The sequence below is a fragment of the Pristiophorus japonicus genome, chromosome 4 (genome assembly GCF_044704955.1).
Source record: "Pristiophorus japonicus isolate sPriJap1 chromosome 4, sPriJap1.hap1, whole genome shotgun sequence".
Lineage (NCBI taxonomy): Eukaryota > Metazoa > Chordata > Chondrichthyes > Pristiophoridae > Pristiophorus > Pristiophorus japonicus.
In genome coordinates this window covers 288,846,455-288,871,000 of record NC_091980.1, presented here as the reverse complement: position 1 = coordinate 288,871,000, position 24,546 = coordinate 288,846,455, and the positions used below count along the sequence as shown (strand labels likewise).

Below are 24,546 nucleotides of genomic sequence, written 5' to 3'. Positions count from 1 at the left end.
CGCTCCTCTCCATCACTGGAGGCTCAGCCTTTCAGCCATCCCATTCTGGCACTTCTGAACAGCCTCCATAAATCCCCTCTGCCTTGCTCCCCCTTCCCCCTCGTCTCTCTGCCTTTAGAAGTCTCCGGGAAACCTACCTTTTTGACCACGTTTTCAGTCTTTTCCCTGCTGCATTGCGCCGTTTTCTCCTTTGGAAAGCACCTTGCGACCTTTACAAAGGCACTGTATAAATAACGAGAATTTGCATTTGTATAATAACCTTTAATATAATAAAACATTCCAAGGTGCTTCACATATGAGAAAATAGATTGAGCAGTAGTAGGAAATTAGAAGAGGTGGATAAAAGCACAGTCAAAAAGGCTTTGAGGATGCTTTAACATAAGGATGCTCGAGACTGTCACAATGTAGCATAGCACAAAGTTAGGAAAGATGGGAGAATTTCAGATATGCTTACTGTTTTCTATGTACAATCTCTCCCTCTCCACTCCTGAAGTTAGCTATTTTTTCCAGGTTAGATTGACTAGACTATCCATACTTCAAAGTGACCAGTCTTCATGTGTTGATCCTGGAGAGTCAGTACTGGTTGGCTATTTAATCATGGGGGTATCACCATTGAGTTTGACCTTATCTAACATCCACACTTTCCTGCAGGGGTGACTGGATAATGGACAGAAGCAGAGTCCTTCCTTGCCTGATGTTTCCCCTCCTTGTCCTGGGAATATTGAGACCTATTATAGTGCCCAAAATGCATGATCTGGCTCAGTAGTGGAACAGACGAGGGATTAAAGTGAGAACTTTCCTGCTGTGTGTCACTTACCTTGTAGGCATCAGGACACCCCAGTCTATATAAATTTGATCTGTTAGTCCTGTATCTTTTTTGAATGCGTGACAATGTGGTAGTTTGGTTACTGAGTCACCAGCACTATCTAGAAGCTGCGCAGCTGTGCCTATACAGTACAGATGTGCATGTCTGAAGAGTAAACGCTCTCACATTTATTGGATGGCTCACCTTGTTGCAGGTATATCACTGGGGAGGAACTGGTCCTGTTTACGTATCTAAACAGCCGAACATCTATCCGCACTGGGTTTTTTTTGTTGCAAACAGTCCACGTGAAGATCAGACAAAACGAGCAGGGAGGACCATTAAGCCCATCAAGTTCATGCACCGTTTACCATAGCTTGTGCTGCAGTTGGTGGGGATTTTAATTGCCGCATCTTGCACAACCTGCCATGGTACGACTCCGCCATGAGTTAGTGTCCATCGGAGCCCTCTAAGGAGGAGTCCGGCACTGTGCCATAATCACTTCACTCTCGAGCAAAGCTCTTTGGTTGCTAAAATCAAGTGTCGCCTTTAGATTTGTGCAAATTCTCACCTCATTAATTTGGTTCCAGAAACAGCGTGGGCCTTTTATTTTTGTGCATCGGATTATGCGGCGCAGAATCAGGTTTCGAAAGGCTCCTCCGATTGCTCACCCGGGTTGTTCCAGTGAGGGGGCTCTGAACCCGACAGGTGGGAAAGGTTGGCTGCATTTGCCGACCACGGCCTTTTGCCTAGTGTCACGCAGGGAGGTGGGAGGTGAGATTGGATAGCACCCACCCGGCGCTCTGCCTGTGGGTATTAGGCCAGGAGTCGATGGCTCCAGGAGACCAGGGGAAATAACTGCTGGAGAAGAATTTAAATAACAAAGAAATAGAGGAACAAGATTCTGCACCGATGTCGCATAAGGGAATTTTACATTTCCGCGTATGCTTCAGCAGCTTCACCTCCAAGACTGTATCGGACCTGCTGCTGCTGTAAAGTGCAAAGTAACTTCTGAGTATGATGCAATGGTTTTACTGCGCGGGGTCCTATTAATTGTACGAGGACAGAGGCAGAGAACGGCACCAAAACATATTGTGATTATGCAGAGAATAATAGGTACCTGGGGGTGAGTTACCAGCCTGTAACCCAATTAACAGGGTTGGATGACATCATAAATCATTGCAATGAAATCTGAGCAATTGATGAACACGATCGGAACCCTGAGATCAGGTTACAGCCTTTTAAAGATTTTTCTTTTAATTTATTTAGAAAATATATACATTATAGGTATGCTGTCAACAGTGGCTAAGTGGCTATGGGCTGATAGTGTTCTTCAGCATGCGCTGTTGGACGTTAATGAGCTCATGTGACTCCTAGAATGATATTAACAACTCTTTATGATGTAATTACACCATCATGTGACTGACAGAAGGGTATTACAAGGTTGCCTATTTAAAGTAGGTTGTAATTTTATTTGTTGCAGCGGCTGTATCATAATTGCTTCATTCGTTTACTGCATTGAAATAATATAGCAAATTGAAAAAAACGTGTGGTTCTATTCATCTCTTTAATGCCATATTTGTTGTTGAGCTTTGCTAGGTCAAGTGGGGACACTCTTCCAAGGGGGATGGCTGGTGAGTGACTATTCTTTGCATGTAAGCAAGCAAACGAGTGTCGGCTATTCACACCCAGGAGGCATCACTGCTGAGCCCCATCCTACCTTCACCTGATGCCCGCGCACGGGCTCTTTCCAATCGGGAACTGCCTGATTTTTTTCCCCCCTTTCCCTCCTTGGCCCAGAGTATCAGAGAGATTTCCTTTAGTTGCTTTTGAAATGTTGATGCTAAACTCGGCAGTGTATAAATGTTTCGCAAAAAAGTGTCCAAACACAGAGTAAAATCACAGGTAACATCCCAATCATGTGACTGAGCCGAGCTTTCACTGAGGAAGGCAATCCGGTCAATCCCTCTAAGGAATGAGAATTTTCCAATGGAAAACATTGCTCTTAAAGTAGAATTGTTCTCAAGAGGAATTTTGTATTCAGTGGGGATTACCATCAGCTACACCCACACACAAACCTGGGGTAACTTAACTCTTAATAGGAAGGTGCTTTCATATGGAGGAACCTGCCCTGCAACATTTTAAGAAGTCAGAATGGAAGAGCAATAGGTTAGAGAGGAGAGAGCTAGTTCCTAAGTAAACAGTTTATAGTGGAATTTCCAGCCTGAAAGGTGTTTGATTCATGTGCCGTCCAAGAGCTGCTCTGAGACTAGTGATAGACCCCAGGACCAGAGTGTGTTCTGTAAACAAACACTCTATTCCATTCTGATGTCACAGATCTAAGCTCTCATCCCTCCCGCTGTGAGAGTGATTGATTTCATGAGTTCACTCCTGTTGGCTTCCAGTATTCTGATAGGACGGTGTCAGTTTAACAACTCCTCCCACCCATCTCTCTCCTTCTCTCTCTCTCCTTTCTCACTCCTTGTGTTTTGTTCTCTCCTTCCATGCATTTTTTCTTTCTCCTTGACTTTTCCAAGTTGTGTGTGTGTGCGGTGTGTGTGTGTGTGTGTGTGTGTGTGTGTTTTTAAAAATATATAGATTCTTCTCTTTGTGAAGAAGGAGGGAAACGGACAGTCAAGTGAGTGAGAACAATTGTCATGGTGTGTTGGTCAGAATGTTTTTTTTAAAGCGTAATACATGACAGTGCTCAAACATTGCTGGCAATTGGGGCTGTAATTAACTGGCGCTGTAAATTCTAAGCTCTACAGGGCAGTCTACACGCGCGCACTGTACCTGACTCACATGAATGTGGGCTCTTGCCAGCAGTAGCCCCACTCCACTTGATTTATTTTGCCAGTAGCCAAACTCAGTTACAGAAACGGAGGCTTAGGCGCCTGCCAAAACATCAACAAACGATGACGGGAAAAAAAACGGAGATGATTTTTGTTAGTTAACTGCAGCTTTGAAACCCTGCTGGCAAAATCCGATGCAAATGGTTTAGTGGCTGTCCTGAACCGTGCAGACTAGCCTGAGTGTAAATAGTATTTAGTGACTGAATGTGCGTGGTGGGAATCGGTGCCAATATAAACCCTGAAATTGCAACAAAAATAAAAAGGAGGAAAGCAATGGAGAAAATTCCAATGCATTGTGCCAATATCTTCCGAAACTAATATTTCTACAATGTATTTACAGCTTTAAAACATTACCCAGAAAATTCACAATTTAGCTCTCAGTGCCAGTTCCACACTGCCACAAATTAGCCTATGTATATGCGTGTACAATGTGTTGTGATTGACTGGGTGACTATGTGCGATGTGAGCTGCTTGCCAGCGTTCACCTTCTTTGTTGCTGAAATTGAATTGAAGCACAGAAAAAAGAGCATCACACGGACCAAAAAACTTTTGAGATTATCAATAGCCACTGGCTTTATGTAGAACATGTGGCCAGTAGCTTGTGTGTTTATTATACTGGAAGGGAGAATATTTAATCAAGGCGGCGCTGCCAATGCAGCCCATTCCCATTTAAAATGAGAGGTGTCTCTTTATTTCTTAAAGCAAAAGGAAATGCACTGTATTAAACGGAGAATGGTTTCTGTAATAAACTGCAGCTTCACCATACTACAGTAAAGGACCAGTGTGTAACTGCCATCACCTCCAGGATGACAGCATAGAAAAAGAAAGCTGTTTGTAAGGTTTGCAAAGGTTTTCTGTGATTCTGTTTTAATTCATATATTGAGAACCAGTCAAATCCTGAAGTATTTTTTTTACGCTAATCATTAAGGGCGTGTTTTTATTTTGAATCGCCCTCTTTATTAGCAGTAATCGAACCGTCTGATGATAAGATGAAACTCTCAGATTTAAACCCATGACCATCTGGTAAGCAAGCATGCTAGCACTTGTGACACTAGCCACCACCTCACTGTCTTCCCTTCGCCCTTAAATAAATGCACACACAAACGCGTTGAAAATTAGAAACAAACATTTACTTAGAAAGATAATTTCTTCAATAAACTACTGCAAATGGTTGTAACTTTACAGCTGGTCCTGATTCTGAAACGGCAATGTTTAGACTGATGGTGTGTATTCTGACTGAGCGAATCATTGCACAATGTCATCGCTTTGCTCAGTAAAATCTGGGTGGTTTCATTGTTGATACGCAATGTTTGGGAACTTAAAAAAAATGGATTTCTGCAATAAAGTTTTAAAATATCGCCCCCCCCCAAAAAAAAAATTGCAGTAAGCAACTTCTCGACTGAATGAGTTACACATTGTGAGCTGATGCTAATGGTAGCCACTACACGAAAGGAAAATTAAAAAATGATTTCAGTAGTCCTCTTTTTAAAAGATCATTCTTTTATAATAAACTAACAAATATGTGATGGGTTAGCTGGTGCTGGTTTTGAACTGTGAAGATTGCACTGTATTGTGATTAAGTGAATGAGCATACAATGTAAGCCCTTGCCGGTAAAAGCTCCTATTTAGTATTTCTTTTAAAAGCTCATTGCATTTACTTAGAGTGATGATTGCCAATGTTGTTACAAGTAGCTATTTTCACTGCGTAGGTTAGTCTATGTGTCTATTGTCTCTGAATCTCACAATGTGAGCTCTGGATTTCTGGATGTCTGTGTGTGTGTGTGTGTGTGTGTGTGTGCACCCGCTTACAATTACATAATATCCAAATCGATCATTCTATGGGATAGGATGGCAGAGAATATAATTTTAACAAGTTGAGACAGACAATTTCTGCTTCCCTCCCCCTTCCCATTAAATGCCTTCCTTCCATGAGCATCTCATTGAGCAACATAGCAAAAGTCTAGAGAAAAATCAAATTACTTGAGTCAATTTTGCCAAATGAGTTTGGATGATGGACATTCAGAATTTGGACTTTGGATTTTCTGATTGTGACCAAGCGTTGGTCCAGCTGGAGCAAGTAAGCCTGCTCCTTGGTCCATATGTGCAAGCTCCTTCAAGTAACAACCCCTAATAAAATCAGGAGAATCGAGGCAGAATTGGAGAAGTAGTTATCTAACAAATAAATCAGAAAGACCGATTTTTGAACAGTTTGTGCCCATAATCTTTTGAAAGCTCCTCCCATCCCTAGAGCCATGAAATCATGAAGATGAGCCATTGGAAGATATTCATTTCTCTGGACCATGTCACGACCTTGTGACCCAGCCATTGAATCGCGGGGCTTTCCGTAGTGTGGGCCATTTGAAGGGTCACCTGGTTGTCGCTGCTATTGCTGTTGATGAAATGCTGATGCTGTGGTCAGCGCTGTATCCCAAAGTTGTCCACAGGATGCCGTGATATCAAATCCCACTCTGGCCTGTCTCCCAACAGGCATCCCCGAGCAGTACTTCTAATTGGTACTGGATGTGCATTCCAGCAAAAGTTTCATTTTTCAACTGTGAGGTTAGAAAGCATAAGTCTTGTAGCAGTTGTGGCAAGGAATATTAAAACCTGCAGGGATATAATGATAAAAATGAACATCAGTAAAAGATTTCAAGTTTTTTTTGTAGCATATATGTATTTTTTTTCTCCTTTTCTGCTGATGGCCAATCTTCAAGTGTGAGCTGCAGGACAGTGGGGGAAATCATAGGCCAAACCTGATCTTGAACGGTTTGTTTTAAATATGTATACATTATGACGTATATATATACACATTATGACAATATGCAAAGACCTTAACCCTTTGTGGGTTCCTATGATTGAGCTGATGGCGAAAAGTACTATAGTCTGTCATTGACAGACGGATAATTCAAAGCATTCCTCACACTGCTACTCACGGAAAATTGACCAGCGGTTGATTACAGGGAAAGCCAAAGATCCAGTGTGCGTTATACAAAGAATGCAGGTGAAATCCTGCAATAAACAGCAAGGAAAATTTGGCTGCAAGTAGCTGGCGCCAATCTCGTGCTGCACATGTCAATCTATGTGTACGTACTTTTATTCGAACTGAATGCCTGACAATGCGTTTTGTTGCCAGAAGTAACCTCCTTTAATTGGAGAAAAGATACAAACATTCAAGTCACAGCATATGTTAAAAACTGCTGCTTTACAACAGGACGAGCAAATGCGAATGTAAGCAGCTGTTGCCAGTCCTGCAGGGCACAGGTTAGATGCATGGCATCTTGCAATGTGTTTCCTTGCCAGTTTTTTTGTAGTCTATTTAATTGTAAAAGGAAAAGATGGGAAGGGGGAAAAAAAATCTTTAGTATTCAGTAAACCAAAAACAACCAAAAATACAGATGAAAGTAGCTGTTTCCAGTGTGTCAATATGCAGATTTGCTGTACTCCACTAGGATATGTGCATGTGGAACACCATCTCACATCGAACTATCTGTTTTGTTAATTGTATGTGGGGAGAGAAACATATATACCATGCACTTAATTTATTTTACAACTCCAGCTCTTAAACATCCAGCTGTATGTAGGCTAGCTGCTGTCGGTTAGGTAGTTTAGATTTGTGCTGCTTTGAATTCAATGCATAATAGAATTTATTGCAAATAAAATTCTCTGTCATGGTAAAGACCAATAATGATCCACAGCACATTTAAAAAAACACACACACACATATGAAAATATTATTGCAAGTGAGGTGCTTGATAGCAGTAATTGAAAAATCCTAGACACCCATCTAGAGGGCCTGATTACAGCTTTTATTATTTACTTCCCTCTTTACTTCCCTCACTCCCCTCATCCCTAGGGTTGCCAATCCTCCAGGGCTGTCCTGGAGTCTCCAGGAATTAAAGAGTAAATACCTGGACACTGCTGCGAGCAAAATCATGAAATAAAATTGTGTGTTTCTCTCATTTCCTTTGAACATTTTCATTTATTCGTTATAAAAATATTGGTGAGAGGGGGTGGGGGAGGCAGTTGGGGGAAAGTGATACGATAAAACCTCCAAGAATACGTCCCACCAGAGTTGGCAACCTCACTCATCCCGTGCCTGAGACCACAGCGAGTGGTCTCTACTCCCCGGTCCTCTGGCCGATGGAGCCATTGTAAGCAGGTGGCAGGTCCGCGGAGACACCTGGGGAATCACCCTCGCTCCACTTGAAGCCTCTCCCTGACCTAGCCGGCCAAGATTGGGAACTTGCCAGATGGCAACCCCCCACCCCCCCATCCCTTTTCTCTGTTGGTAAACCAGCTTGCAGGACCCCTGGGGTGGGTAGGAGGGGGGGCATCTACCAGCATTGATTTCTGGTTCAATCCCAGATCTTGGACTAGCTAATAACATGAAGTGCTACCAGACAGTCCAACACCCCGAGAGACAAGCAACGCTTTTTTAAAATCTTTCCCCAGCCACCCTTATGGTCAGCAAAAGCATCTTCTGCGGGCTTGTGATAAATTGGTATTGACGAGAAGCGGTGAGAGAGAGGGACTGTGCAAAAAAAAAACCTGTCCATTGCCTGGAGGAGCAAGAGAGTTAACAGGCACAGACCTTTGGGTGCTATTCAAATACTTTTCAAATAAATTGTCTTTCTTTTATATATATATAAATTCGCTGCAAGCAGCCACAACACAGAAAGCAGCAAAGTTAAATGATATCAGTACAAATGTCTGCTCGCAGTGCGAGCTTGGCGAGCGGAAGCCCCCTATTTAAAATCAACCCAATTCATTTAGTCAGAAAGATGATTGCAGAATGTTGTTATGAGTGGCTATTAGCAGTTTAGCACTGCTCAATTTAGCCTGCGTCTGTTAGTTTTTGATTTGTGAGAGGGAGATTATACTTATGCAATAAACTAACAAATATGCTCTGGTGTTAATCATTCTCACCTCTACTAACGAACTGCACGTCCCCAGTAAGACTGCATATATATATATATATATATATATGTGTGTGTCTGTGTGTCTCTCTTACTGCTGTTAATAATTTCTGCTATTGAGAATCAAACTCCTTCCGCAAATAATTCTGAAGTTTCCTTTGCTCTCCACCATAAATATTATTTTTTTACAAAAAGGTTCGCGTTATTTTTTAAAGAAGACTGTTTTACACAATGCCAGTGGGATTGTAGCTAAAGATATCCCTAATCAATAATGGGGTGTGGCTTTGTACATACAAAGTATTTTTGTGTCTAACTAGCAGTCGGCGGGCTCCCCCACCCTGCTGATCACAAACATAGACCAGCGGTGAAGACACGATCATATCTTACATATTCTGCCAAAACATCCTTCTCTTTCCCCCTCTCTCCCCATCATAATGAATAGCATGTGTGGTGTTTTACTGAATGCACGCCTGCATATATAGTCCAGTTAATCCGGAGGTGCGCCCCGCACCAGAGGCAGCTCAGTCTTGCTCCCATTCTTTCGATTGAAAATAAAACTCTTTATATATATATCATTGCAGAATCTGCTCCCAGTTCCCGCGCCCCTTTGGATTGATTTGTGCGCGTCTCTGGACTGCGGTTACACCAACCCTTGCACAGTTTGCGCGCTTTGCCGCTTGTTTAAGAATGTTTAAAAAAAATTCCCATTAAAAGCACTTTTTAAAAAAGTGGCCGACGTTCTATGTGTGCATATTTCGTCTGAATGAATGCTGGTACAATAGCAGTTGGGATGGACGGGGGGGGGGGGGGGGGGGAGGAGGAAGAAAAGCGAATCCAATACACGTTTGTGTGTTTTTAAAATAATAATATATCAAACATTGGAATAAGCGCTTGTTGCCAACTGTATAATTCTCAGATTAGCCCGTGTGTGTGCATTGTGCGTGAGTCAGTATCAGTACAATGCGCCCTCTTGCCAGTAGTAATGCAATGCAATGTATTTCCTTAGAAAAAGAAGCACTGCAAACATCGCAATGAGTAGCTGTTAGCAGCACTGTGCTTCTCAGGTTAACCGATGTGTGCGTGTGTGCATAATTGCAGATGAATGAATACCTTCGAGTACTCCTCAGCCGCCCCCCCCCCCTCCCTCCACCTCACTCTTTAAGTAGTTAAAACTTTATTTAAAATACAGGATTCCTTTAAACAAAAAGAATGCATTTCATTTGGCGAAAACGATTACTTTCATTTTTGTTTAAAAACTCGGAGCACCTTTTTCCTGCCAGCTTTTGCTGCCAGTTAAGTTCGGGACTCCAGCTCAACTTTCAAATTGCAATGCGGTGCATTGAAAGAAAGTTTGGAATCAATCAAATGCATTCTTTAAAAAAAATAATAATCGTGGGAAAAGGGGGGTGGGGGGTGAGGAGCAGTTAGCACCCTTCTTTATCAGGTCCGCTTGTGGGGGGGGGAGGGGGGGGGAAACCCACCTTTTCTCTCTCAAATATGCATACAACTCCCATTGCAAAAAAAAAGACACACACACACATTGCAAAGAAAGTTTGAGAAATAAAATGGTTGTAAAAAGATAAAATGCATTGGTTGTGTGAAAGGGTGAGGGTTGGGTGTGCAAAAAAAAGACACACACACACACACATTGCAAAGAAAGTTTGAGAAATAAAAATGGTTGTAAAAAGATAAAATGCATTTGTTGTGTTGAAAGGGGTTGAGGGTTGTGTTTGTGTGGAGAGGGGGGGGGGGGGTGTTGTAGCTGCAAATATCCTTGATCAGGTCTGCCAGTGTGTATGTATGTGTGTGTGTGTGTGTGTGTGAGTGAGTGGCTGTGAATGGAAGCTCTGCTCTAACAATGTGATGCCTTTGCCAGTAGTAGCCCCCATTGAGCTGGCGGCCAATTCACCGCCTTGACGTTCAAGTTCGTGGGCGCGTCACGTCCGCACTTGAACTTGAATGTGTGTGTGTGTGTGTGTGTTTGCTGCTGTAATGTGTGTGTGTGTGTGTAATGTGTGTGTGTGGTAGCAGCTCTCTCTCTCTCTCTCTCTCTGACGGCTATCCCACAATCCATCTCCATCCGCCATCTTTGCATTATTTCCAATTTATTTTCTGTCAGGGGCTCTGATGAAGATATTTTTCTCTGGAGTCTCCGGCTTTGCGCTCCAGATGTGACCGACTATGTCTCGCCGCAAGCAAGGCAACCCTCAGCATTTAAGTAAAAGGGAATTTTCGCGTAAGTAACAAACCCTGCAAAAATTCTACATTTGCAAAATAAAAAATATTAAATATAGATTATATATATATAAAAAATTAATATTTAAGCCTGATGTTAAATGTTAATTTTTTTTGGGGGGGAGCTGCTTTTATTTAAATAACAAATGCAAAAGACAAAAAAAAAATTTTTTTGAGGTGAATTGCACACTTTACCTCCAATGGTCAGCATGACAACAAAACATTCAGACTTTTAATTCTGCAGAGTTAGTTTTTAGATTATTTTACAAAATCGATTTGGCTTGAAATTGCACGCGTTTTCTCTGTTAAAATAAAAATAATTGCTCTTTTATTTGCAAATGCAATGTTTTAAACCCCTCGGAACAGTGCACGTGTATCTTTTTGTGTGTGTGTGTGTGTGTGTGTAACAACAGGACGCCGCTTTGCAAATTTATTTTAATTTTAGTTACATTTATTTTCTTTCTCTCTTTGCATTTTACTGAATAACCTCTTCCCCCCTCCACACCCCCCCCCCCAAAAACCCCATCACCCCATCATCTCCTCTCTAACACCCCCCCCTCCCTTAAAAAAAAAGTTTGTGCAATAGAGAGCTGGAGTTATTTCTTTGCATCGGTCATTGCACGAGGAGTCTTGGCTGTTTTTTAGTGTTTATTTTGTAGTTTTATGCTCTGGAGAAAAATATTTGAAAACTTGCAAGTGGCGCGTGGAGCGGTGCTGCCCGGGCGCGAGGCAGTGGATGGAACGCGGCGGGTCGCAACGTTACAAACGTGGCCAAATAAGGAGAAAGTCGGAATATTTATGTTTCTTATTCTGCTAAAATTTAAATAAATATATTCTTTCCCCCTCCCTGCAAATGCAAAAAAAAACAACCCCTGCATAAGCCCACTTGCACTGCGGAGACAGCCTTGCGAGGTAACCCCCTTCCAAACAAGCCAGCTTTCTCTTTCTTGTGTTGTGTGAGATTCAGATTTTATTTTTCCATCCTCCCTCCTCAAAAGAAATTATTATTTTTTTTGCAATTGAATTCTTCCTTGCAAACAACAAAAAAAAACTACGTTTGTTTGTATTTTTTTTTGCTTGTTGTTGTCCGTGCAAAGGTTGGAATATCATTTTTTGTTGTTGTTGGACATCAATTGCATTTTTTTGGGTGCAAACTGCAGAAATAAAAGGTAAATTGCGTTTAATACGATTGGGATTGTTGGAGAGGGTGGAATGCATCTTTGCTTGCAGATATTGGCTACTTTAAAAAAAATTAAAACGACAAAAAAAATGCTTGAATGCCAGGAATTTCTAAATGGGGTGGCTGGGGAGGGATAAATGCAAGGCATTTTTTTAATAAAAATCTATTTATTATTAAAATATATATAAAACAGACGCGCTTCTTGCTGCATGCTTCCGTCTTTATGGCGGAATAAAGCGCTTACTTTCTAATTTGAGATCTCTGTAACTCGCTGTAAAAGGTGAATTGCGATTCTTGGAATTTTTTTGACAACGTGATATTGTTTTCGGGGGCGACTAAAGGTGGAAGGATTTTTGTTTTGCAAACCATTCCGGTCTTGACCCAAATGAATGCTTTTTGTTCCAAAAAAAAATACAAAAATGATGCTAAATCGGATCGAACTTTCCCCCGCCCCCTCTGTAAGTTCCATTTATTTAAATGCACAATTGTTAGTTATGTTTTTAAATTCCCACCTCCCTTCCCCACAAGCTCGCTCTTCCTTGCCTCGCTGTCTCATCCCCAGGCTCGGGAATACCACCAGGAAACTCTCTCCCCCCCCCCACCCCCCCATCGCATACCTTTCTTCAGTGACACAGAAAGCCACACACCGGTGCAATTTACACCCCCCTTTTTTGTTTATTTTTTTTTGTTCAGCCTGCGGACACTGTCCGATTTTTAATGCCACTTCCGACTTGCAAAACTTGCCCCCTGAACACACACACACACACAGAAAGCCCCGCGCAGGGCTGGCCGAAGCTTGCGATGCACACACACACACACACACACACAGAGTGCAATGGGGTTGCTTTCTGTTTTACCCATTCAATCAATCTGTCTCCCCTTCCACAACCCCGCCGGGCCAGGCGATGTATGGAGTGTTGCGATTTAAAACATACAGCTTTTTCAATCTGCAATGTGTTTTTTTTGGGGGGGGGGGTAGTTGCACGAGTTTCCACTTTTTTTTTGCTGCTGCTGAAATTCGGCGATGTTGAAGTCCTGTGTGTGTTGTGTGTGTATGTGTGCACAGCTCGGGGCTCTGGCTGCAGGTTAATGAACGGCTGGCAGAGGCTTTAGACATTGAACTTGGGATTGCACCAGGTCTGAGTTAGACTCCTGCCTGCCTTTGTTTTGGAATAAAGGGTTGTGTGTGCTGTGGGGGTGGGGGTTGGGGGCAGAGAGAGAGAGAGAGAGAGAGAGTGTGTGTGTGTGCATGTGTGTGTGTCTGCAAGCTTGAAGTTCCCATCCAGCCGGATGGAGGATTTGCATGCAATGAGAAATGTTTTGTATTTTGCTTCCTAAATCCGCCTTTGCAACCAAACCTCCCCCAAAAAATCGCACCAAAGTAAAAAAATTGCATAAATAAAGGCGCCGCCGGTAGCGAGTCAGATTTAGAGGGAGAGTTGTAATTCTGGTAAACTTTGTCCAGGGCTTTTTGCAACTTACAGCGCGTGTGTCCCGCGCTGGCTAGCGGCAGTGGCGCGCGGCTGCCGCAAGGGGGCGCTCTAAGTCAACTCATCAATTCGCTACAGCACCAACAAAAATAAACCTGCTACAGTGACCAGAAGCAAAGCGGTACCATTACCTGTATTGCTATCAGGCAGACACAGGGCACACTTTGCATATATAAAGCATTTAGTGCACCGTTGCATGTTTTCCCAATGCAATATGCTATTTTATTTAAGAAAAAGGATATACCTTTTGCAATTTATATTTTATATACAGGATAAACACCAACTCCTGCTGCAACAACCATCAGTTTATTTTTTGCCCAAACTAAAATACTGTATTGATCTTCAGAGCAACTTGAATCATTGCAGACAGGGAAGATTGTAATTAAAATAATGGACTGAAACTTCCCCCTAAAACAATTTTTGATATTGTTTTTATTTGAATTAATTTAAAAGGTATACAGCGCCACATAATGAAAATGTAAACTGCACAGTCCTGTCTTTTAGAAAAGGATCTTTGGTGTAAGTGTGTGTGTGTGTGGTGGGGGGGGGGGAGAAAAATATGTCACATCTTCAAAAATATTCAGAACGCTGCAATGATGAGCTTTATTTCTAACCAAAGGTAGATAATCTGAGAGAGAGAAATGTGTTTGAAAGCAATAAATATATTACATTTTAAAACATCCGTTCAACTTTGACGGCAAGTGTTTACGACAAAAAAATAGATTGTTTATTTTGGTTCCTTTAAACTAGCAAAGCCCTGGCCAACGATAAGAAGAGAGCACTTCTACTCTTATAGGAGTGGAATGCTTCTCAGCTCCTATCCTTTCTTCATTGTTTTCGTGCTCGTAAAACCCAGAATAAAACAAAAAGTGCCTTAAGCAAGTTATTTAGAAATAAATTAAAGCAGAGGGGATACACTTCAGCAGTTGTACACACGTCAATGAGTAGGTTAGATGAATATCATCATTTTCTTGCTAAAGTGACAGCAGACGTGGGAATTGATTAATGATGGAACGATCACCGAGAGTATATTTGCCTTTTCTGAGTCTTCTGATATTAAATATTGCACATTTTATTACATGTATCGAATGCAGATTTTTCTTTGCTGTTGTGTTGGAGGAGCTGGTGTTATCTCCTCGCCGCACTGCTGGCTGTTTATGAAAAATATCTGCCGCTCATCCAGACTTGTATAGGCTTTTGTTTGCCCCTCATATTATTTAGTAAAAAATAAATACGACAGGTCTGTTTGCACAAATCTATTTGTGCTCTCCGCTTTGTTGGGACAGTTTTGCTGCTGATTAATATTCCTTGAGAACCCCGTTATGGTTTTTTTCAAATAATGCAACAAAAAGAAAAAAATTGTAGCACTGAAATAATGAGGCTTCTTGTAATCCTGTGACAGAGCAAGTTGTTAAACTTTGAGCGACTGTCTGTGCAGAGCACCAAAATGTTACGCGATTGTCGGTACAATAGCCAAGGAGCTGAAAGGAGGCAGATGAATCAGAACATTCCTATTCACGCTTTGTCTTCCCAATCTCTCCCTCTCCCCCTCTCCGTCTTTGTTGTTCCCCGCTTGTTAATTGTACCTATTAATGTAGAGACCTGTATCCAAAATTTCAACATGACGTCCTTACTTAGCGGTACAGACTTGACGAAACGACTTTGCCGGTTTATTTACAGGGACAAAAAAATAAATAAATAAAATTGGTGATCATTTTAAAATGGAAATGCAGCACTGTGTTCTCCAACTCAAAGGGCCCCAGAAACCAGTAGTTGTGACACTCTTATGTTAAAAATGTACTTCTTTGTATTAAGCTGTTTTTTTTTGGGAGGGGGGTGGGGAAAGGAAGGTTAAAATTGTACTCGATAACCCATCTCGCTCTGGGTACAATTGCACGTTGGCTGTCAGTAAATCCACACAGGTTCGTAATGCAGATTTGGGTGGGGGTGGGGGCGAGAACGCCACTCCTGCTCCCCATAACATCCCCCCCCACCACCCCCCCCCCCCAAATAAAGCCAACCATGGCTCTCCAGTGAATGACTGCCACATTTAACACAACAAGAATAAACCCCAAACCAGTATATCAATAAACATGACATGGATCTGAATTAGGCAGGGGCTGTCGCAGTAACATATATCCAGATTTATGATATTTCCTGGTGTTTGTATTAGAGAAGGCCCCATTCTGTTTACAGTTTTATTTCTGCAGAGTTGTGCCTGAGTATCTTCCATCCGAAACCCTGCATCTTGTTTCACTGACTGCTGAGCACAAGGTGCGAACAAACACAACAAAATAAAGAAAATGCCTTTGAGTGGTTGGCTGTTTTGGGCTTTTTCTTTCTCGTATCTTTATTTCACAATTGCAAAAAAAAATGTTTTGTTTGATTGAGCGTGTTTTGGTGGGGGGTGGGGGGGGGGCTGGTGTTATTGGCTCGTTAGAAGAGTTGGGACCTTGTGTCTGTTTTACTGTGCAATGTTAGAATTGCACGCAAACCCCAGGAATATATCTATATATGTATAGCCGAGAGACGTCCGGTTGTCGTGAAGGGCGCTATATAAATCCAATTTCTTTCTATATCGGGACGGTGTGGTAACATGAATTTTTTTGGCTAAACAGAGGCTCTCCTTTCTTCCTCTCCCTCTCTCTCCCTCTCTCCCTCCGTTCCCGCGCCGAGCAGAGACTGACCATGTGGAGACGGCGAGCACGGACGAAGAGGACGCGGCCATGGCCGGGCCGGGCAGCGGTGGCGGAGACCACGGGGACCGCGACCTGCTGACCTGCGGGAAATGCCAGGCGCACTTCCCCCTGGCCGACATCCTGGTCTTTATCGAGCACAAGAGGAAGCGGTGCAACGGCACGGGCATCTGCTTCGAGAAGGCCGTGGATAAACGCAGCCCCTCGCCCCCTCACCAGGAGCCCAAGAGAGTGTCTGAGCCCGTCGAAATCGGCATCCAAGTCACGCCCGAGGAGGACGACCGTCTGCTAACACCTACGAAAGGAATTTGCCCGAAGCTGGAGAGTCTTGCAGGAGGTAATGCGTCTAATACCACTCAATGAACTGATAATTGCTCTGTTTTTTTTGTTCCTCATTGCAGTTTAATGTGTGGGTATAGTCACCCAGTGATAGAATCCGCCCCCACCTCCCCACCCCATCTCTTTTGTCGAGAGATATAGTCAGTGTTTGCTTGAAACCTTCATGGGCTTTTCAGAACTTTCTACCATCAAAATGATCCTGAATCTGAGCAGAGTTTGATTACACGCCGTGACACAAACAAAGTGCGTCTCTTATTTGCGAGATGCCTTGATATACTCCCACCTCCAGTGTATGTAGCATACATCCAGAGAATTGTCACAAACACACACACACATACTCTATAAATAGCTAGGAGGAGGTACACTTGGCCCTTTGTGTGTTTTTATTTTAAGCATTTTCAGAGCTTGCTGGTTTTTGTCCATAATCTCATTGCTGTCACCACAGAGAGGGCTCCTGGGAGGCGTACACACTTTTGATTGTAACTCTTGGTGGAGAGATCACTTTAACCGAGCTTATATTAAAAAAAAGTGCCCTCAAACAATTGGTGCGACACGTGATGCCTGTGCTTTAAGGGTTAATAGGATGGCAATTGTGTGTTTTTTCAAAACGTGCCAATACTGATTCTTGCGTGTTGTAGAGTTGGGACTGGTTCTACAAAAGGAGAAAATTCATGTGTTGCAGCCAGAATCTAAAAGGGAAGATTGCCATTATGTTGATTAAAATATAAACTGGGTTTTCAGCTGCACCTTTCCTACCTCCCCCTCTGTTTCCCCCCCCCCCCCCCAAAAAAAAAAGCTTTGCCCAACTCCTGGGAGGAGAGCTTAACTTTTTTCAACAAAAAACAATATATATATATAGTCAAAATGAAAGTTAGACCTGAAGCTGAATGGTTGCTTTTCCGTGTTGACCCTGTTTTCATGTCCTGAATGGAAGCTGTGAGTCTCCCAGGTCGGGCCCTGTGGTACGGGGGCAGAGAACCGCGCGCAATCTAGACCGCGAGTCTAAATCCTACCTTCATGGACTCAATCAAAACCTGGTAATTTGTCAAGGGGTGGGGAATAAAGAAAATAAAAGGACTTCCCTCCCAGAGTGGCAGTGTGGATTGGCCAATGGAGGGAGACATGGCACTGCTGATCTGTGCTGATGCCATCTTAGATACCCATTACCCATTATTGAAAACCAGTGAGCTGCCCCGCTGTAGTGCCACCAGCGGAAGTCAAGTTTGGGAGGGGCCGAGTTGGTGACTTACCTGAGGTTATCGGGTCATGTGATCAGGAACGCTATGATTTCTTGCACTGCACGTGTGTGTGTGTGTATGTGTGCGTGTGCAAGAAATCTGTGCTGGCTTATCTTTCAGAATGCTACTTAACAGTAAAGCACAGAAGATTAAACACTCTACGTTGCTGTGGATTTGTCTACTTTTCATCCAGAGACTCCTCTGCCAGAATGCCATTTAAAACAAAATGTCGAATACTTTTGAAGTAGTTTTTTTTGTAAAGCCTCTATAGGAATAATAAGCAGCATTGCGAGTGTAGACATTTCTTCAGACTATTAGAGGCTTTTAAAAAAAAATTAAAAGGTTTAACGTAAATAGGAATGTTATGGATTTATTTTTTAAAGTTTACAGGATATGGTATGAATCAGAATGAACGATGGTGTGACATCATGTTTATTTGGGTGATTGTTACGGGGTGGGGAAAGATTTGAATGAATATTTTTATGTTCAGAGTTACAAATTTCTAAGTAATATTGGGAGGGGTGGGGTACCTGTGTTGTTCTCTTCATTTACCGCAATCAGCAAAGCGCCGTTGGTGTTTATTGGGGTCCGAAAACTAAAAATTGGTGAAATATGTGGTGTGAGGCTGTGCCTCAGACAAAGTGAAATGTTTGACACTTTCAGTATACCAATGCACCCCCTCCTGCCACACCTCTCACACACACACACAGTCTTTCACACACATCCTCATCTTCCCCCCCCCCCCACACACACAAATATCTTCGCCCCCCCCCACACATACATACACACACACACACACACACACACATCCTTGCCTCCCCCCCCACACACACATCCTTGCCTTCCCCCCCCACACACAAATATCCTCGCCACCCCCCCCCCCCACACACACAAATATCCTCGCCCCCTCCCCCCACACACAAATATCCTTGTTCCCCCCCCCCACACACACACACACACACACAAATATCCATGTCTCTCCCCCCCCACACACACACCCTCGCCTCCCCGGCCCCCCCCTCACTCACACACACACACACACACACAAATATCCTTGTCTCCCCCCCCCCCCCCCCACACACACACACACACACACACACACCCTCGCCTCCCCGCCCCCCCCCCACACACACACACACCCTCGCCTCCCCGCCCCCCCCCACACACACACACACCCTCGCCTCCCCGCCCCCCCCCCACACACACGCACACACACACACACCCTCGCCTCCCCGCCCCCCCCCCCCCCCCCACACACACACACACACACACACACACACACACACACACATACCCTGCCCTCCCCACCCCGCCACCTCCATCCCTAAGAAGCTGCTGGTGGGCCATTTTGCTCAGTTTAAGAGTGGGTGGGGTACCAAGCGGATTTAGTGTCTACGGGTGAGGGGCTTATCCAGAAATCCGAAAGTCATAATGAGAACAGAATGGCCTTCTTTGCTTCCCTTTGATGCGCTTGGCAGCCAGAGTACTCACAAGCCCCAGTGTTTTGTTTCTGATAGTTTGCCTCAGACTCACAGGGTGTCCTTTTTTTTAAAAAAAAAGCAACGCAGATTAGAAAGCAACAGTTTTTAAAAAAAAAATTGGTTTCAAGTTTTCCACTAATTAACATCATGCAAACATTTCTTAGCTTAAAAAAGAAACAAATCCGGGTGTTCGTATTTGAGACAGAAACAATCTGATAACCGCCAACAGCAATCCCAGGCTTTCACACGGGATGCGACTGTCTGGTTGTTAGTTTTTTTTAATGAAATAAATGATTTTGTGCCACACGATGAAGTGTTACATAACACGCTAATTATTGTGATGCTGCAGCTAATTCTGCCACTCCTCCCTCGCCCCTCTCCAAAGTGAAAGGGTCCCTTTTCTCTTTCACCGTTTCTCCACAATTTTCCATTGCCACGGATTATCGCCCCAGGGAAATAAACAGACGGACTTTGATTATCACGAGCTTGTCATATCAGAGCATCCCGGCATATCCGAATATCTAGACATCCACCTTTGAGAACAGTGACCGGCTTAGCAATTAGTCATTCAGCAGTAAATGAGGGACATCAACACAGCAAGGATACACTTTGCCCAAGGAAAGGCATTTTATATATTTTAAAATGTCGGCCATTGTTGGATGTCGGGTACCATTTGGCACTGAGTGCTTTACTGCGTCTATTTGTTTATAGCGAGGTAGAGGAAAATATTTTTGCAGAACTTTGGAAATATCGCTATGGAAATGTGCCAGCGTCTGCTGTGTGATGCAGTCTCTTATTGTTTGACTTGACTTGCAGTGCTCATGTTGTGCTTGCTTACACCGCGCTCTCACTGATGGAGCTACCTTCTTTGCGCTACTGCTGCACTTTCATAAACAGAATAAAATTGTTATTTGTAGAAATCTGCTGTGTTCCTGTGTGTGCCTTTTTCTGCATGCACACACAGACGCTCACACACACACAGACGCTGACACACAGGCACAGATGCTGACACACACATGCTCTCACACAGGCACAAATGCTCACACACAGACACACACACACACATGCTCTCACACAGGCATAGATGCTCACACACACACACACACATGCTCTCACACAGGCATAGATGCTCACACACACACACACACAGATGCTCTCATACAGGCACAGATGCTCACACACAGACACACACACACACATGCTCTCACACAGGCACAGATGCTCACACACAGACATGCTCTCACACAGGCATAGATGCTCACACACAGACACACACACACATGCTCTCACACAGGCATAGATGCTCACACACACACACACACACACACACAGATGCTCTCATACAGGCACAGATGCTCACACACACACACACAAACACACACACGCGCACAAACACACACACACGCAGACTGACGCGCAGACACAGACTCATGCATGCACACACACACGCAGACACAGGCATGCGTAGACTCACACTCACACACGTGCTCACAGGCACACACGCGTACTCGCGCACAGATGCACATGTACTCCCGCTTGCACTCGCGCACAGGCACACTCACGTGCAGACACACACACACTCACACAAACACACACACCAAGGCTCCAGTGCAGCTTCATGGTTTAGGAGCTGGCCTTGCCTGGTCACAGTTGGGAGCCTGTGCCTGTCACACCCCTGGTGTATACCAGAAGCAACTGATTCGTGCTATTTGTCTTCACAATTCACATTTCAGAACTGAATGTAAAACTTGGCCAAGTCAGGGCCCAGATGTGTATAAACAGCCAGAGCTCCACTCTCACAGTTACTGCTGTTATCCGAAGCCCCTTGGTTGCGTTACAGCTCTGCAGCTCAATTCCACCAGCCAGTGCAGTGGAACGTAGCCAGTCTTGAGTAAGCTTTGCTTGAATTCCCGGCCTCAACATCAAAGTTTATTTATACATGGTGGCCCTGATATATACACGCTGAGACAAAAAGGTGATAAAAGAGACCTATTTAAAGGGGACGTGTTTAGACACAGGGAAAAAACCATCTCTCTGTCTCTCTCTCTCTGTCCCTCCTTTTCTCTGTCTGTGCGTGTCTCTCTGTCTCTGTTGCTATCTCTGCCAATTTCTGTTTCTCTGTGTCTCTGTCACTATGAGTTTCCCTCTGTGTCTCTGTTGCTGTCTCCGTGCCAGTCTGCGTCTTTCTGTGTGTCTCTGTCTGCCTGTGTTTATCTCTCTGATGCTGTCTCCGTGCCAGTCTGCGTCTTTCTGTGTGTCTCTGTCTGTCTATCTCTCTTTCCTTCCCCCCTCTTATTCTGTCTCTTTGTCTCTGTGTCTGTCTCTCTGGTTCTCTTACTCTTTCTCTCTGTCTTGCTGTTTCACAGAGGTTGTTGCCTTCTTGTTCAAAGGGTTGTTTTTCATAAGCGTATTCCTGTGTCTGTTGCACAGGACGGAGTGGAGAGAACAAAATGTGGGGGGCTGCATGAAACATAAAGTGCTTTATAACTTGTTTGCCTGAAGAGACTGTTAATGATGAAGTTTACTTGAATTTGTTGTTACTTGTTGGATCGGGCAGCATGTTGCTGTTCGGTTTCAGTCACATGGCTTTCGGAGCACAGCTGGAGAAATGGCGCTATGTGTCCTCGTTTTCCTTTCCCCTTGGAAATGGAATGCATTTTCCCTCTCGGGATTCCCCCCCTTTCGTAAGCTCACTGGCTCAACTGCAGGGAATCGAATACGGCCAGAGTGATCTCCTGGACTAGTTTCGATTGCCTGGATGGATCGGAGAGGAATTTTCCCAGATTTATTTCCCCCCATTGGCCTGGGTTTTAAAAATCTTTTTTTGCCTCTCCCAGGAGATCTCATGGTTCCGGTTGGGGGTGGAGTGTAGAATGTTGCAGTGCAGGGGGTGTCACAGTTGTGTGAGGCGGACTGGTTGGGTCAGATGCTCTTTACCTGTCTGCCATTGTTCGTAGTAACCTTCAGGGCTGCTGACCGAGGGCCGTGCGGCTCTTTGTCGGCTGGTGTGGACGCGATGGGCCAAAGTGGCCTCCTTCTGCGCTGTAAATGTCTATGTTTCTATGTTTTTACTTTCCCAAGGGCACGGTTCCACTGATATATTTTGCTCAGGTGGTTTTCTTTATGCGTGAAGCTAGCCAAGTGAGGATTGGTAGGATATTCAACTGTGGAAGGCAGTGTGGGGCAGTGAGCCTCATCCTGATCCGACCTGATTCTGAAGTCAGTAGGCATACACTTAACAGCGGGGGTGGGAGGGTGTGTGGGGGGTGGGGGCGGTGTCGCTGGAAAGCGATGAGGAACGGAAATCCTGGCTGATTTCCTCCCCATCCTGGGACTCAGACTAATTTTTGTACCCTCCCCTCCCCCAGCACTGTTGCACCAGTTGTATTGTACCCAAGATGCGTTTTCCATGCCCCTTCATCCCCTTGCCGCTCCTGTGACTTCCTAATTTGTCGCCAGCGCCGTAGCTATTTCACAAATCGTAGCAAGCGTAGCGCACGCACGCACACACACACACACACACGCGCACACACACACACACACACACACACACAGAAAAAGATCTTTACCTCAAACTCATCTGAAAATGTCTGGGGTGATTAGGAACCCCAGGAATAGAATGATTAAACCAGGGGCCTGTGCTGGGACAGGGGACCTGGGACTAACGAAAAAGCACTTTGATCTCGCCTTGTGCTTTCATTAGCTTGAGGTACCAGTCCTGTATAAAACCTGCTGAATCGTTCACTGTTCTGTACAGCATGGGCTGACTGCGATGGATAAGTGCACAGATATGCTAATGTCAACCAGATTCCACGCAGCATCCATTTAATTACAATCCCTGCCCTCTGCTGTTAAATTCTCCAATTTCAAAATAATTTTTTCTTTGTCTTTGTTTTGAGGCCTGGAATGTAATACTAAGATCACATATTCATTTACTCTTCTGGTGGCCTTTTTGTTTAAGGCAGTTGGGACTAATTGCCTGGGAATTAAGACCGTTTTATTTATCATATATATGGGCTGGATTATAAGATATTTTATAAGATGTCGGACAGTTAAACCTTGGCATTGGTGAACTTCTGCAAAGCCTGTGGTACTCTACTTTCAAAAGCAGAGTCCCCTTTTGTGGTTCTCGTACAATAGGTGAATTTGAGCCGATCTGGCCTGGAGGGGTAAGTTCTGATTTTTTCCATTTTGCAGGAAACCTAATTCAGTATGTCTTTGCAGCAATGCAGTTTGTGTGAATTTTTGCCTTTGAAAGATTTTTTAAATAAAAGGCAACTTCCTTGAGTTTTGTCTTCCTCGCTCAAACCCCCCCCGCCAACCCGGGATCTCCTCATGGAGTGGGGATGGGCCGGGGCGGGGGGGGGGGTGGTCTCAGTAGGGTTCGGAGTTGGGTGGGGAGGGAAACGATCTGGATTACAGGGAAGGCACATGCTGCCTCAGCTCTCCCAGGGATGCAGAGGTTTGGCCTGTGGGCGGGTTTGATGGCAGCGGTGAACCAGAGAGTCGGGACCACCGAATGCCAGGGTAACAGATTCCTTTTACCAGTCTGACATTGGCCCTGGTGGAGTGAGCGACAGGAAGTGTGGGCCCCACTCTTTTGCACTGCTTTCTGCAGCACCTGTCGGGGAGTTTGGGATCAGGTTTGGCCTTCTCTGTAACCCAGTGAGTGTCAGGGAACACCACGGATGGTAAAGTGCTGACAAAAATAAAAGCTGCTTTTCTTTTCACTTACTCTTGGGACCAAGTCTGGCCACCCGAAACCCTTCCCCTACCTTAGCCTGCCCGAGATTGTGAACTCTCTGATTGTGAGGAAGCAAACCTAAATTTGTAAAGGGTGCAAGTATGCAGTGTATAGTCTTGATAAAGTGTAACATCCCCCCCCACCTTACCTGGGAGCCCCTGGCCAAAGACCGCCCAAAGTAGAGGAAGTGCAACCGGAAGGGCGCTGAGCACCTCGAGTCTCGTCGCCGAGAGCATGCAGAAACCAAGTGCAGGCAGCGGAAGGAGTGTGCGGCAAACCAGACTCCCCACCCACCCTTTCCTTCAACCACTGTCTGCCCCACCTGTTACAGAGACTGTAATTCCTGTATTGACTGTTCAGTCACCTGAGAACTCATTTTTAGAGTGGAAGCAAGTCTTCCTGACTTGATGAGGAGAAATTTCTTCTCAGAGGGCTGTAAATCTATGGAATTCTCTGCCCCAGAGAGCTGTGGAGGCTGAGTCATTGAATATATTTAAGGTGGAGTAAAGGGAGCGGGCAGGGAAGTGGAGTTGAGTCCAGGATCAGATGATCTTACTGAATGGCGGAGCAGGC

At 44.3% G+C, this 24,546-nt stretch overlaps 1 protein-coding gene across 6 annotated transcripts in view; it reads left to right on the top strand.

Moving 5' to 3' along the window:
* The first annotated feature begins 10,684 nt into the window (after positions 1–10,684).
* Positions 10,685–24,546, top strand: part of LOC139263451 (B-cell lymphoma/leukemia 11B-like) — a 188,144-nt gene continuing 174,282 nt past the window's right edge. For 3 of the 6 annotated variants that reach the window (XM_070879560.1, XM_070879556.1, XM_070879555.1), the window contains exons 1-2: positions 10,685–10,806; positions 16,155–16,508. In XM_070879560.1, the coding sequence (XP_070735661.1) occupies positions 10,752–10,806; positions 16,155–16,508 (409 nt within the window). In that variant the 5' untranslated portion in view covers positions 10,685–10,751. Of the gene's footprint in view, positions 10,807–11,955; positions 11,975–14,036; positions 14,095–16,154; positions 16,509–24,546 lie in introns of those variants that run through there. The other 3 variants (XM_070879559.1, XM_070879558.1, XM_070879561.1) reach the window with 3 other exon arrangements.